At 37.8% G+C, this 15,526-nt stretch overlaps 1 protein-coding gene across 2 annotated transcripts in view; it reads right to left on the reverse strand.

Annotated features, from left to right (window-relative positions):
- Positions 1-12,720, reverse strand: part of fkbp10a (FKBP prolyl isomerase 10a) — a 55,478-nt gene extending 42,758 nt beyond the window's left edge. For both annotated transcript variants that reach the window (XM_051663797.1, XM_051663798.1), the window contains exons 1-2: positions 12,299-12,720; positions 1,594-1,742 (exon numbers count right to left, since the gene is read on the reverse strand). In XM_051663797.1, the coding sequence (XP_051519757.1) occupies positions 1,594-1,742; positions 12,299-12,477 (328 nt within the window). In that variant the 5' untranslated portion in view covers positions 12,478-12,720. The remainder of the gene's footprint in view (positions 1-1,593; positions 1,743-12,298) is intronic.
- Positions 12,721-15,526: the final 2,806 nt, after the last annotated feature.

Here is a 15,526-nt window from a genome sequence, read left to right on the forward strand (position 1 = left end):
TGTCCTCGAGTGGCCCAGCCAGATCCCGGACATGAACCCAATTGAACATCTCAAATCCAGGTGTGCAAAGCTTGTCGCATCATACCCAAAAACACTTGAGGCTATAATTGCTGCCAAAGGCACTTCAACTAATTACTGAGTTAAGTGTCTGAATACTTATGTCAATATGATTGTGACAAGGAGGAGGGTGTGGCCGGGCCGTGAGGGTGCACGGCCGGCAATGAGTCAACTGATCAGCGGGAGAGAGAGAGATAAATGGGAGCCGGAGACGCCAGTTCGAGAGAGAGACGTATGCGGCCACTGTGTGCATGTGTCTTATGTTTTATGTTGTTTTAAGTTGAGTTTGTCATTAAAACTTATGTCCACTGTTCAGCCGGTTCCCGCCTCCTCCTTGCCCATTCTTTACCTGTTACAATGATATTTCAGTTTTTTTTTTTAAAGTTATCAAAAATCTGGTTTTTGCTTTGTCATTATGGAGTATGGATTGTAGATTGATGTGAAAAAAAATAATGATTTAAAGCATTTTAGCTTAAGACTGCAACATAAAATGTGAATCTGAATCCACTGTATATAACCTGCAGCAGTGCTTAATGCATCATATCATTAAACGAGATGAACGTTATATCAATATATGAATCAAACTCACTCAGAATGCCGACACGGTTTTCCATGCATCATTTTATTATCCCATATCCATGTATGTGGTTACAGACAGATGATATAGAACAGTGAAATCGCTCACAGAAACTTTTAACTTCTCCTCCGTCTTTCCTGCACTCCAGTCGACTCCAGTATCTCACCCTGCCTGGAGACGGATGACGTGAGCTCCACTGTCTTCACTCTCATTGGTAGTCGCTCGCAAATGGCGCTCATCATTTGCATAAAGGTGAAATTTTCTCAACTTGACTTGTCGCTCCCCACAGCAATCTCTGCTGCCAACAGTCACGACAGCCCACGTCAACGGAAATCACTGTGCTCTCATTGAAAATGAATGGGATCGTGTTGCTGCGTCGCGCTATGCCGCTGGTGGTGTGAATGGGGCTTCTAGCGACACCAAGCAACAATGCCGCCCGCGGTGTGAATGGGGCTTAACAGTTTTGATGTACTTTTCCAATGCTGGAACCAATAACTCAAAAAAAGAAAAAATACAGCACACTACCTTAGCTTGCAAAGAATATCACAAAACTTTTATTGCAACGTTTCGGTCACACGAACTTAATCAGGCATTTAGGTAAATAAAAAGTCAAATCAAGTCAAATCTTTTTTATGTGTAGCTTTTGTGCTTTTCCCAATACACATTGTTCCAAAGCATCTTTATAGAAAATTAGCTGTAATGTCTGTAACATCTCAAAAACATGAATTAACACTCCTGGAAATATAATAAACAATTTGATAAAAAAATAAAAAATAATTTAATTTACAAATTAGTCCCGCTAACTATTTGCTCTAGAATTTATTTATTTATTTTGCATGTTTATAAGGTGTTACTAGTTACAAATCAAAAAGGGAAATGAAAAAATGCACACCACAGTCATGCTCGGGTCTTAGGAGGTTATTTATTTATTTTTACAGAAAAGCAGAAGACAATGTTACCAGCTCCCAAGACTCCATAGGCGAGGTGAGGTGGTATGGTGACCTTCCTCCGCTCGTTCACACACATTCCCTGAACTCCTTTATCCAAACCCGGGATAACTTTAGATTCGACACCGACTTGGCCAACGATTGGAAAACCCTTATCCAGACTGAGAGTGAGAGAGAGAGAGAGAGAGAGAGAAAGAGAGAAAGAGGGCTAAAGGGTCTTTCAGTTCATGTTATGACATGCCATTACAAAATTATATCATGCAGTAGAGCAGCATGGAAAATTCTGTGTACTATTCACCTTATTCAGCCCTGCCCCTTTTCCGCACTCTGCTCTTCCGAATTATGAATTATGTGTGGGAGCACGGAAAGTATTTTTCACCAAGAGTTGATGATGCGAGTCTACAGCACCCCTTTATTACGTGAAAATGCTAGTGAGGTGTTTTCTCTGTCACACCCGTGGAGGTAAATTGGGCCTGGCAGATCACATTCAGACACAATTAACTTTTTCATAATACAAGCGTTTAATTGTTATACGTGTAATTCTGCTTCATTTTTAGGTTTCAACTTGTTAATAATGTGTTAAAATGTGTAGTTGATATTAAATTTCCAGTGACAGCTCGTATTATTACACATCCAAGTTCAACATTAAAGAAAATTAAAATTAATTTGTCACCACAAATTTTTTAGAGGCTTAAATGTGATATAAATAGTTGTAAACGTAATATAAAATAAAATATACACTTTCACATATGTATAAATACAGTTGCACCCAGGGCCGGCCCATGGCATAGGAGACATAAGTGGTTGCCTAGGGCCCAAAATGACAGAGAGACGCTACATTATTATTATTATTTTTTTTTTAAATGCACCCTCTCGTGACGACTGTGCACCCCTCTACCCATATATTGAACAGTAGCGCTACACGATTATATTATAATCAGATTCTTATCATATGTGGACAAAATGAGTGAAAAAAGAACCAAATTATCAGGTGCAAAAGGCAGGAAGTGGCCAAAAGAAGAGGAGCAGAAAAAAAAAGAGCAATATAAAAGGTAAGAATCACAAGTTAACGACTGTTCATGTCAGCCATTGATGTTTATTTACTACTTTGAAATTGCTTATTTAGAACCTCTTAACGGACACGGTAGGCCGTTTTTGCTTGTTTTATTTAAGTTTAGTGCAAGTTAAGTGCAATGTATTTTATTCAAATAAACTTAAAGGTGCAGTATGTAAGATTCAGAAACCCTTGTTATTAGTGACACCTGTGGCCGTTAAGTAAACTGCAGCCCCCTACCTGTTGCTCATGCTCATGCTAGTGCACACACTCCATTGGGACACGAGTGAGCGAGCATCAGCCAAAACAATGACGTAACGTACAAAGAGACTGAACATTATCCACCGGCATCATGCTGACAGATGAGGTAGCATAATTAAAATAACACAATTATGATTGTTTTACTACAATCTTTGAGACTAAACTAAAACTACTTATCAGCTAACATAGCATACTGATACACACATACAGCTACATACTACCGAACTATACCAGACAGTTGACTGTTGCACTGTTATGTTGCACTATTGTATGTCATATGTTGTACTATGAATAAGAAACCAGCATATTTGCTTACATTTATCCTGTATACCTGACTTTTAGTATAAAGAGAAGATCATTGAAATTATTTGAAAGTTACAAAGCAAGGTAGCTTGCAATTCATCAGCGTTAGCAGGCAAGATCAAGTTAGCTAAAATTACATAGATCAATCCTTATGGCACTATATTTCACATGCTTTGCAGTTATGTAAGTTTACCTGTCCATTAAGAAGAATGCCAATTCAGCATCGGTTTTGATCTCCAAAACCGAATGAAGTTTCCCCCAGGAATCAAATGCCCTGCCGATGTTCACCCTAGTTTTCGCTTGACCACAATCATGTTCCTGCCTAGCCAGACTGGATTCAGAAGGTAACTTTTTTTATTTTTTATTTTTTGGCTTACTCTGAGTTTGTGTAGGAGTCGGTGTTGTGCTGGGAGCTGGACATTTGCTGGATTCCATCTCTAACATAACGTTAGTGTTGCAGTTTGTTGTCGCTGTTGAATAGTGGAAGAGAAGCTATTACTGTCTGAGGCACGGCTCTCGGAAGCACGCATAAACGTCACATCCTTTGGATTTTCCTGGCAAAAGCAACCCGCTCCCTTTGCATGAAAATCAGTCTACAGGCTTTAATAGGCAACCTAGGAAGTCTGGGAAGGGCTAATTTTTTAAGTTGCATTACAAGCCGTTCACACATTGGCAAAAAAAAAAATGTACATGAACATTGTTACATATTGCACCTTTAAGCTTCTATAATGTTGTTTTGATTTCAGTTATATTGCTGCTTGCTTTCATTTCACCAAAAAAACTCCAGTGTCTTCTTTTAAAAGAGACCATGATTAGGACTGTAGTCTAAAGCAGTGTTTCTCAACTGGTGGGTCACGACCCAAAAGTGGTCGCAGGTCTATTCGGACTGGGACGCGGACAGCAGGGAAAGAACATACCATTGTTCTCCCATTTAAAATTTCAGCACTTTATACACGCAAAAAGACTTCTCATCTGCAACGCGATATTTTGCTGTGCGATTAAGCTCGTTTTTCATGCGAGTGTAATGATCTAGGCTACTGTATCTCTGGTGCGCGCGCTCGCCACGCATCAATGCCCATTTGAATTCTAGTGAGAACTTTTCAAGTTTAAATCACTATGGAGGAAGTCAAACCTCTCAAACAGGCAGCCCTGACATTATACACAGCAGTGAGGTGGAACATAGCAACACTGTGCTATGTGCCAAAATAAAGTTTTTGTTTTTAAAATTACATCATTACCTATACAGAAATGTTTCACGATTTTACAGTAGTAACAGTAAATGTTATCTTTTGACAAATGTTATAGTTTCATATTAAATACTCTATTAGGTAGAATCTATACTATTTTTCATGAACACTATAATTTATTATTATTATTATTATTATTATTATTAGAAAGACTAGCTAGATTTTCCGAGCTATGGTAATGAGGGGCCATCATGGTCTTATGCCTGTACTTATATATCATTACACTGCAAATATAAGGCCAAATACATAAAGGGCTTTAAAATCTGGACCTCCAAGATTTGGACAAATTATGAATAAAAAAAGTTTTCCTCCTTTGTAATATATTTTCTGTTAGAATGATGTTTGATATTAGGAAATAAACTGGAAAATATATAAATTGGGCTTATATAAATTAATATGCTCATCAACTTTTAAAAAAGGGGAATATAACTTATTTTTGTTGTTGACATCAACCAAAAATATGTCACTTGATAAATGCATTTATACTTGAAAACCATGAACAAAACTATGTTAGATTAAAAAAAATGCTATCCAGGATACATTAAATATAGGTTATGTTTTTTTACTATGGTGGGTCGTCACTTGATGTCCAGTGTAAAATCTGGGTCCCGAAGCAAAACCAGTTGAGAAACACTGGTCTAAAGCATTCATGCTTAACACCCTCAAACAAACCTTAGAGCACCCTCAATTGCAGACCAGGGCAAACTACTGCCCGCGGGTCAGTTTATCATGAACGTTTTTTATTTGTTCTTTAATTTATCTGGCTTTGGGACCAATCGCGCATCCACAAGCTTTTAATATGCTCAGGGTTGCCAGATAATAGATGCAACACCCCAATCAGAGATTTATACATGCACAAATAGGAAATATTTCGCCTTATGTCATACTTAATTTATGCAATCTGGCAACCATGTATGCGAGTATGCGCGCACTCTCTCTCCTCTTCGAAAAAAATTTAATAAAATACATAGTGCTCAATAGAGCAATATTCTACTCAAAGAAAAGTGTGATGCAGCCATAGTGCAATACAATGCTAAAAAGAGTGTTGACATGATATGTAGAACAAAAGGAGATAAGATTTTTATTTGTCAGGGCAAATACTATGTATTTGTAATAAAACAAAATAGCTGGGGCACTTCATTACCGATCAAATGTATGATGACAATGATATGTATAGGCAGCGTTGTGTGTTATATGCTGAAGCTAATATGTTGGCAAGAAAATTCAACATGTTTTCATATCATGTTAAGATAAGTCTCTTTAGAGCAGTGTTTCTCAACTGGTGGGTCGCAGGTCTATTCAGACTGGGTCACGGACAGCAGGGAAAAAACAATGCCATGGTTCTCCCATTGAAGATATTTCGGCAGCCGCCCAAGTGATAGCCTATTTAGGACTACCGAGGCAAATTTAATGATACTCTCTCATTCAGCTAAATGCTTCTCATCTGCACTGCGATATTTTCGCGGTGCGCTTAAAGCTTTCACACGAGTGTAACGGAATCGCGATCACGATCTACTCTTCTCTCTGGCGCGCACGCGCAACAATACAACAATTCTCTCATTACACATAATCACCTTTACAAAATTGTTTCATGAGTAAAAGTAATTGTTATATTTTGACAACATGTTATAGCTTCGCATGAATTAATCTATCGTTAGAATCTATTAGACCTCATATTTATATCAACAGTTGTAGTTAAAGTTTAAAATGTTTCAGCTAGTATTTTTTATATATATATATATATATATATATATATATATATATATATATATATATACTATAATTTATTATTATTACTATTATTTAAGACTAGCTACATTGACCTAACCATGTTAGCCTATATGTATGTGTAATATGTATGTTCTGTTTGAATGATGTTTAAAATTAGAAACAAATGGGATAATAATGGGCTCATATAAATAAATATTTTCTTAAATTGTTAAAAGGGGGGAGAGAAAACTTCCTGTCACTTTTATTGTTGATGTCAACAACAGAAAATAATGTCACTTGATGAATGGCCTTATACTTGTAAACCAAGAACAAAACATTTTCACTATGGTGGGTCGCCACTTGATTTCCAATGTAAAATCTGGGTCCTGAAGCAAAACCAGTTGAGAACCATTGCTTTAGAGCATTTTGCACTCCTCTCTACACTGCTCCCTTGTGGGCTAAGTTTAAAAAGGCAAGCCTACACAAGCTTCAGGTTGCCTATAACGACTGTATACTAATAATCCTAATTATACAAAATACTAATAGTGTGTACACGGACGTGAACACTGGCGTGTCTGTCTGCCGCTACTCTCCGGTGTATTGTTGTGCGTGTTTTGTTTTGTTTTATTTTACTGTTGCCGCTACTTCACTTAGATTCAATTTGGATCTCACTGAACTGTGATTGCCATAGGATTTTTTATGAATGCCATGGTGTTGGTTTATGTGCTACTCACCTTTGGAATGAACTCGCTCTACAGCTAACTATCTGCTGGTTCAGTTTATGTGGATTCGATGCGGGACCACCTTTAGATCTGTGGACTCTACTGTCTGATATTTCAAACTGGCTCACGAGCCCTCGCTGCTTACGGTGCTGGCTTCGCAGTGTCTTAACCAGGTAGATGGATTGGTTCTGGCTTCTCCTTTTTGTTTTTATTGCAGTTTTATTGGACTGGCCTTTCATAGGGCAAAACTCATACTACCCGCCTGCTCTGCTGTGCATCGGCATAAATGGGATGTATTTTTACACTACTTTGGATCTGTTGCATCTAAACTCATTCTATATTTCATCGGGGGTCTCATCGCACTTATGAGAAGTCTTATACCTGCCATGCCTCCAACAACTGTATTCCGTCATTATGGTCAACTACCCGTCGTCTCACCAATAGACCGGTTGCTGCGAGCGGTGGTATCAGCTTTGATCATATTTGCTTACTGGAATACTCTCCTGTGAAAACTGTGTCAGCCACAAATGCACCTTCAACTACAGCCTCCTCTCCTTTTAAAATGGCATTAATTAATGTCAGGTCTGTCTCTAACAAATCCTTCATTTTGAATGACTTTTTTAGTTCTAAGTATTTGGACTTTTTATTCTTGACAGAGGCCTGGCTAAACAATAGTGATGTCATCCCTCTGGGTGAATTGACTCCTGCTAACTGTACCTATTATAACTCACCAAGGTCTGTTGGCCACGGTGGGGGTCTAGCTTCTGCGTTCAGTAATCAGTATCGCTGCAGACTTTTGCCTGTTAATGGATTTTCAAGTTTCGAAGTGCAGCTAATGAAAATCAATCCAATATGTCCTGTTCTCTGTGCTCTAGTGTATAGACCTCCTAAATATAATAAGGATTTTATTTTTTAATTCTCAGAACTCTTATCATCCCTGGTACCTCGTTTTGACAAGCTGTTAATTCTGGGAGATTTTAATATTCACGTATGCTGCCAAACACAGTCAAGGATTTTTTTATGTATGGTGGATTCCTTTAATCTCACACAGTTAGTTTCAGGCCCTACTCATGTAAAGGGTCATACTCTTGATTTGGTATTAACCTCTGGTCTTCATGTGACCAATCTTGTGGTAGTAGATTCTGGAATCTCTGACCATAGTTTTGTTTTATTTGAGTCTGTGCAGCCACATTCTGTATCTCCAGCCCCTGTGCTCATTCTCCCACAGTTACACAGTTTACAGAGGTGTATGCTTCTGCTTATCTGTCTCATAACACAGATGTTATTACTTGTACTTCAGACACCTCACAGTTGGTTGAAGTCTTTAATACAACTTGCACTGCCATTTTAGACCAGGTGGCTCCTTTAAAGTCACTGAGATATAAAAATATGTCAGGCATCCAGCCTTGGCTTAATGAGCATACTCGCTCTATTAAGCAGGAATGTAGGAAGGCAGAGCGTAAGTGGAAGAAGGATAAACTTAAGGTTTCATTGAAATGTTTTGTGATTCCTTAAAGCAGTATCAAGTCTCCGTCAAGACTGCAAAATCTAATTACTTCTCTGAAATAATTGCTAAAAATGCCCATAGGCCTAAGATCATTTTTTATACAATTGATTCCGTTCTGAACCCTTCCCCTGTGGGCTATCCAGATGCAACCCCTGAGACATGTGAAAAGTTTCTTGAATTTTTTTATTGACAAAATTCAGGACATTAGAACATATATCTTGGGCCCAGTTGTGATTCACTCTGAACCCACGGTGCCTCCCAGTTCTTTCAGTCACTTTGACCCAGTCTCATTTGCTCAACTGTCGGATATAATTTTGTTAATGAAAACTGCTAATTCTTCTATTGATTTCATAACATCACAGTTGCTCAAAGATGTTTTTAATTCTGTTGCCCCCATTATGCTAGCCATAATCAACAGTTCTCTGAGAAATGGAGTGGTTCCTGCCAGCTTTAAACATGCTGTGGTTCAGCCTCTGCTGAAAAAACCTCATCTTGACCCTACAGTTTTTAAGAATTATAGGCCTATTTTAAAATTGCCTTTTCTATCCAAAATCTTGGAAAAGGTGGTTTATTCGCAGCTCTATTCTTATCTGACAAATTTCAATCAGGCTTTAGGTCACTGCATAGTACTGAGACTGCACTCTTAAAGGTGACCAATGATATTTTAGTTTCCCTGTATTCTGGCAACGGGGCCATTTTAATACTTTTAGACCTCAGTGCAGCATTTGACACGATTGATCACTCCATTCTTTTAAATCATCTTGAGAGAGTGGTTGGCATCCAGGGAGTTGCATTAAACTGGTTTTCCTCATATCTTAAGGAAATAACTTTTTCTATCAGTATTGATAATCACTTCTCATCCTCAACACTGATCACATGTGGCATCCCACAAGGCTCCATGTTGGGTCCTCTGCATATGCTTCCTCTAGGCTCTATCTTTCAGAAGTACAGTGTCGCTTATCATTGTTATGCTGATGACACACAATTTTACCTTCCTGTCAGGTCTAACGATTGTTGTTCCATCAGTAATCTCATCTCTTGTCTTGAGGAAGTTAAATTATGGATATCTGAAAACTTCCTCATGCTTAATGAGAATAAAACTGAGGTCATTGCTTTTGGCTCTTCGTTATGTATCGTTGACATTGCAAATCAGTTAGGTACTCTGTCTTTAACCTTGCACAATAGAGTTAAGAACTTGGGTGTCATCTTTGATTCTGATTTATTAGTTGATAAGCAGATACATGCTGTTGTTAAAGTAAGCTTTTTTCATCTCAGGTCCATTGCTAAATTAAAACAGTTTCTCTCACAGAAGGACTTGGAAATAGTGATTCATGCTCTTATTACATCCTGGCTGGATTACTGCAACGCCTTATATGTGGGTTTGTCTCAGTCTTCTTTTTCACATCTGCAAGTAGTCCAAAATGCAGCAGCTAGACTTCTAATGGGTACTAAGAAAAGAGAGCATATCACCCCTGTTCTCGCTTCCATACATTGGCTTCCAGTTCGTTACAGAGTTAAATTTAAGGTTCTGCTGTATGTTTATAAGGCCTTGCATCGTCTAGCCCCTCAGTACATTGCTGATCTACTTCAACCACATTCTGCACCTAGGTCTCTTCGATCATCAAATCAGTTACTCCTCTCCGTTCCTCGTTCATGTTTGAAAACCAAAAGTGATTGGGCGTTTGTAGTTGCGGCCCCCAGGTTGTGGAATGCACTTCCATTTGTTGTTAGGTCTTCTTCCTCATTGGCCATATTTAAATCTAGATTGAAGACACATTTTTTTCTCTATAGCCTATGAAGTTGTTTGAGAAGTATAGGGGTTTTTATTTGTATGTTTTACAATGTTTTATTAGTTTGTTCTTTTAACACTTTGAAAATTCTATTTAATTCTGGTATTAGTATTCTTTAATTTTATTTAATTTTATTTATTTATTTTATTTGTACGGCACTTTGGTTACAACATTTGTTGTTTTTAAATGTGCTTTATAAATAAACTTGAACTTGAACTTGTATGCGGATCTTGCTTAAAAAACCTAGGTGGTGTAGTGTAAGTGACTTGTTTTGTAATGCAAGAGTCAACACTTTCCAGGCTCTATTGAGAAATCTGATGTATAAATTTATCTGTCGACTGGATGATTCTCAGGACGCCATTATTATGCTGCTGTCAAATCCAAGGCTTAGTGTTGTACGATACCAGTCACTTCTATGAAAACATTGGTATAACTGTCTTTTATAAAATGTGGCAATGTCTTTTTTCTATTTTTATTGTATGTATTGTATCTAGTCTGTGTGTTATAATGTTGTATGTTTGCTAATGGACTCTGAGTCTGACAATAAAGTTGAACTGAACTATGTGTCCATTCGTGAGGATATGTGTGCTGTTTAGTGCCAAGTCTGCGAGCAAACCTTTTCAATGATGAAATTTAGTAGAATCCCAATAGATCTTCGCATCATTCGCACACGGAGGGGACACGTGAGCAAAACCAAGTGAGAGAGGAATATGTTTGTTCTTTGTGTTATTTGTGAAATGCTTAAGTCCCTCACACCTGTATGCTAATGTTACTCTGGCAGTAATAATTTATCAGTGTCATGCAGCCTGTTTTATTCAGTTGTGTGCTGAAAGGGATGCCAAACAAACCATTGACGAGACTCACATCATGAAATATGAGCATGTAAACAGGTTGATAATTTTTTCAGAATAAAACAACGTTATCCACTTTGCGGCAAACATTAAAATAAGCTTTTAGAATCTATAATTTCTGAATATTTTATTTTAAACCAGACTCCTGATGTAGAGTGTTAAATTGAATACTAAATTACCACCGCATTGAAGTATGGTAAAATAATCAATTAATAATTTTATTCAGTTTTACTAACATATGATAGAAAAGTAGCAGCAAAACTTCAAGCAATCACAGAATGTTCCCATCAGTATACATTTCAGAAAATTGTGCATCATTCATTGAGTGCTTGAATTTCCTTGAATCCCAGCAAACACAAATATCACTGCATTTTGGCGCCAATCTAAAATCTCGCCAAGAGTGCCAACAGAGCCTGGGCCGGCCCTGGTTGCACCCCTACCCCGTCCCGGTTTAACGCTCAAAAAAATCTACTCATCTTAACAATAACACGATGGGTGAATGACACGAAAAGATGGTCAGAGGTGTTGTACGAGATATTTTTAATGACTCTGTGTTGTCTCTTGGAGTTTAATGAGCATATGGGCACATCAGTACATCCACAGCTTGAAGGTAGGATCTTGTGTATTTATGAATGTACTCTTGTTTTAAAATCTTCCTGCTCTGTTTCCAGTTGTTATGAAATCCCATGAACACTTTAAAATACTCACAATGGATTTTGACAACTCTAAACTCTGTAATTCCATTTCGCTAGCTATTTATACTTCGACATCAACACCACAGATATCTATAGAGATCTGCTACAACGGAAGTTCCAAGACAACATTTTCAAGATGGCTGCGCCCTAGTTTCTCTGGCACATAAGGTGAATAATGATTTTCAAATCTGTACCATTTAGCCTTCACAGGAATTTTCAGAGGCCACATTTTTACACTTTTATAATGTTTTAAGTGAATGGCCTCTATGCCAGGAACACACAGGCTCTGAAGAAAAAGAATAATGGCCTTGTACCATTATAGAAAGCTTGTCTGACTTTTACATTTTAAGTTTAAATGAAATAATCTTATTCATTAAAAAGTCTGCCTTCAAAAGGCATTGCCCAAGCAATCATTAACTATAACTACACCCTCAGTTTTAAAGATTTCAACAATCTTCTCATTTAAGACCCGTGTCCTACAGTGTCCCTCACTAATCAAATTGTCTCTAGTTTATATCATAAAGAGCTTCATTAATCTTTCAAAAGAATGCTGCAGTGATCTGATGATCTCACTCACCTCGAATCAAACTTCCGTCCGTCCGTGAATGTGCCGTTATAATGATAGCGAACATAATCTCCGATCTGGACCTCTCTCGAGCAGTGCGTTGGTATCGCGTATCGATCAATAATCACATCCTCTAACTGACCACATACAGCATGTATGAGCGTGAGGAGAACAGCGACTTTCAGCTCCATTAAGTCAAACGAGATGTTGTAGACTTCTGTTTTAATAATCAAATGCAGCGCTGTGAACTGGAGTAAAGCTAAACGTACCGTTCTCTGGATAACATTAGCAAACAATAAGCTTTTTAGTTCAAATTAACAGCCTTGTGTCATGTAGTTGTTTTATTACTGAAATGTTTAATGAAATTCTGTGCAAACATGCAGAAAAGTCCAGGCATTCGTTCACACCTATGTGTTACTCTACTGCGTGTCAGAGTTAAAGGACCCACTAAAAGCAGCGACTTCCGCGCGGTCCTAAACTCCACCCATTTATGTTGCGTTCCATTCAAATTCGGATGTGGGATATTTAGGGCCCAAACACTGAAAGTGCGGAGCCCCTATTGTTCTTCTAAAGATTCTTCTTCTTCTTTTCAAGGGTTTCGGTACTTTTGGGGTACTTAAAATGCATGAACATTCTTGAAAGTTTGCAACAGATGTGTGAATCTTCACTGGCCTAATAATTCGATTCAATTACGATTCAAAGGGTAACAATTCGATTATAAAATGATTCTCGATGCATCACGATGAATCTTGTCCTTCAATTTCTTTCTTTTTTCAGTTTCTTCAAAAAAAATTTTTTACTCTCTAGTTTTTCCCTTTCAGCTTTTTATTTAACAGCTGTTTTAAAAAATCAGAATGAGTCACATTACATAAACTGGCCTTTTACATTCAGTATGAGCTGTGAACAAAACATGGAACATCCACAAGATTAAATAAATGGTTCTCTAGTTTAAAAGAGTATCTCAGTTTTTCAGTTTCTTTCTTTAGAACCTTATAAAAAAATCTCTTAAAAACACAAGAAAAAAAATATTGGTTCTCCATCAAAACACACTGAATACTATTACTTCAACTGATTATATTATTATTATTATTATTATTATTATTATTATTATTGTTGTTGTTGTTGTTGTTGTTGTTGTTTGTTTAAGCATTGAAAATCATTTAATAGTATTTCATTATTATTTAAAATGAATCTATGCCATGCTATTCATTTAAATTTTTAACCACAACTGGAAGTTGCTGGTTAAGTTGCTGCAGCTGTCAGCTTCTCCTCTCCTCACCTGCACAGGTGATAGTAAAGTGGTTTAAATAGCGCAGTTGTTGCTTCAGAAATTTATCAAGCGGCTCGTATGCACTGTTCCATCTCTGCGAGTAGAAGATTGCACAACCCTGTCGCAATAGCTACGATGTATTTCAAACCTTTATCATCAGGTGTGCGCACTGTCCTGACAAGCGAGTTATCGGCAATGACAAAAGCCAATGAAATGGAGAGCATGCAAGAGAAGAGAAAGGCATCGGGGGGGAAAAAATAGAATTAAATGAAAACATCACCAACATCTCCCGAACTTTCTTCTGTGTTTTCCACCGTTGTGTGCAAATCAGTGCAATAATGGGTCATCTTTCATGTTGTTTATTGGCTTGTTATCACGAATAAACTCTCCCGTTGCTTTTTCCATGAGTTTGTGAAAGAATTTCAGGATCGTAGTTTCATTCGGGCACAAATGGTCATGTGTTTGATACAGCTGGTCTGCAAACAGTCGTGTTTGTGCACTTGACTTTAGTGTATGCACTTAACTCGCATCTACATCTGTCTTTGGCATGCGCTACTGCTCTGCCGTGATTTAAACTGAACTCAGAATCGATTCTGATTCTTTTGAGAATCGGTTTAGAATCGTTTGAGTATGAATCATGATGCATCGCTGAAACGATTTTTTCCCCCACCTCTAGTTTGCAAACACATCAGAGTCATTGGACATTAAGGCTGGGGGGGGGACATGTGGGCTACCGGCGCAACCTAGAAGACGGGCATGTTGGCTACCATCACCAAACTTTGTACACATATAGATCTCATCAAGCGGACAACTTTTGTGCTGACAGTCATAAGCTCCACCCAACAGGAAGTCAGCCATTTTGGATTGTTTGAAAAATGCATGTTCTGGAATTTGAAATACTCCTCCTAGGGATTTCATGTTACAGGTACCAAATGTGGGTGACATCATGCCAAGACATTGACGATGCTAAATTGTCAACAGATTTTTGATATATCGAACGATGTTGCCATGGCGACGTGATAAATTAATGTAAAAAAATGGGAAAAAGGTGTCTCGTATCTTCAGCGTGCGTTGTGTGATTTACATCAAAATTTAGCCAAATTTTGGCCTTGCAGGCTGATTACATTGATGTGGATATTGTGGGTCGCAGTCGTAGCACCGCCAACTGGCGGAAAGAAGTGTGGCACTTTAAACAGACTTTGAAATATCCCTCTTATGTTTACCTGAATTGCTTCAATTTTTTTTAGAATAATGTCAAGACAGTGCAGATTTAAAATTCTGAAGGGATTCTTGATATCTTAAATACTGTTGCCATGGCAATGCATTAAATGTCATTATTCCTTTTTATGTATATTCACATGTTTTGAGGTACTTGGCATGATTGAATTTTCATTATATTTTGCACACACATAAGAGTTATCGGCCATAAGGTCTGGGCAAATGTTAACACATGGGCGTGGCTGGGGAGCTCTGTAGCGCCACTTTTTGACAAAAGTGGTGGGGTCAGTTTCTTCTATAGTCACCAAAATTGCTACATATATTGTTCTCATCAAGCCCGACAACATTAAAAAAATTACAGTCATTAGCTCCACCCAGCAGGAAGTTGGCCATTTTGGATTGAATGTGCATTTTTTTGAAAATTGCAGGCCCTAAACTTTTGAATACTCCTCCAAGGGAATTCATGTGACTGGCACCAAACTTGGGCAATATTATGCCAAGACACTGAAGATAATAAATTGCAAACTGATATTTATATCTTCTGTGTGCATTATATGATTTTGATGAAAATTCAGCTGTATGTTTGGTAATGGGGTCTGATCACATTTATGCAGCTATTATGGGTCACGGTCATAGTGCCTGCAACTGGCACCAGGAGTAAAGCAATTTTATCAGACTTTGAAATAGCCCTCTTGTGTTTACATGAATTGCTTCAAAATTCTTTAGAAAAATGTCAAGACACTGCTGATGTA

Source organism: Myxocyprinus asiaticus, chromosome 30 (assembly GCF_019703515.2).
Source record: "Myxocyprinus asiaticus isolate MX2 ecotype Aquarium Trade chromosome 30, UBuf_Myxa_2, whole genome shotgun sequence".
NCBI classification, from domain to species: Eukaryota; Metazoa; Chordata; class Actinopteri; order Cypriniformes; family Catostomidae; genus Myxocyprinus; species Myxocyprinus asiaticus.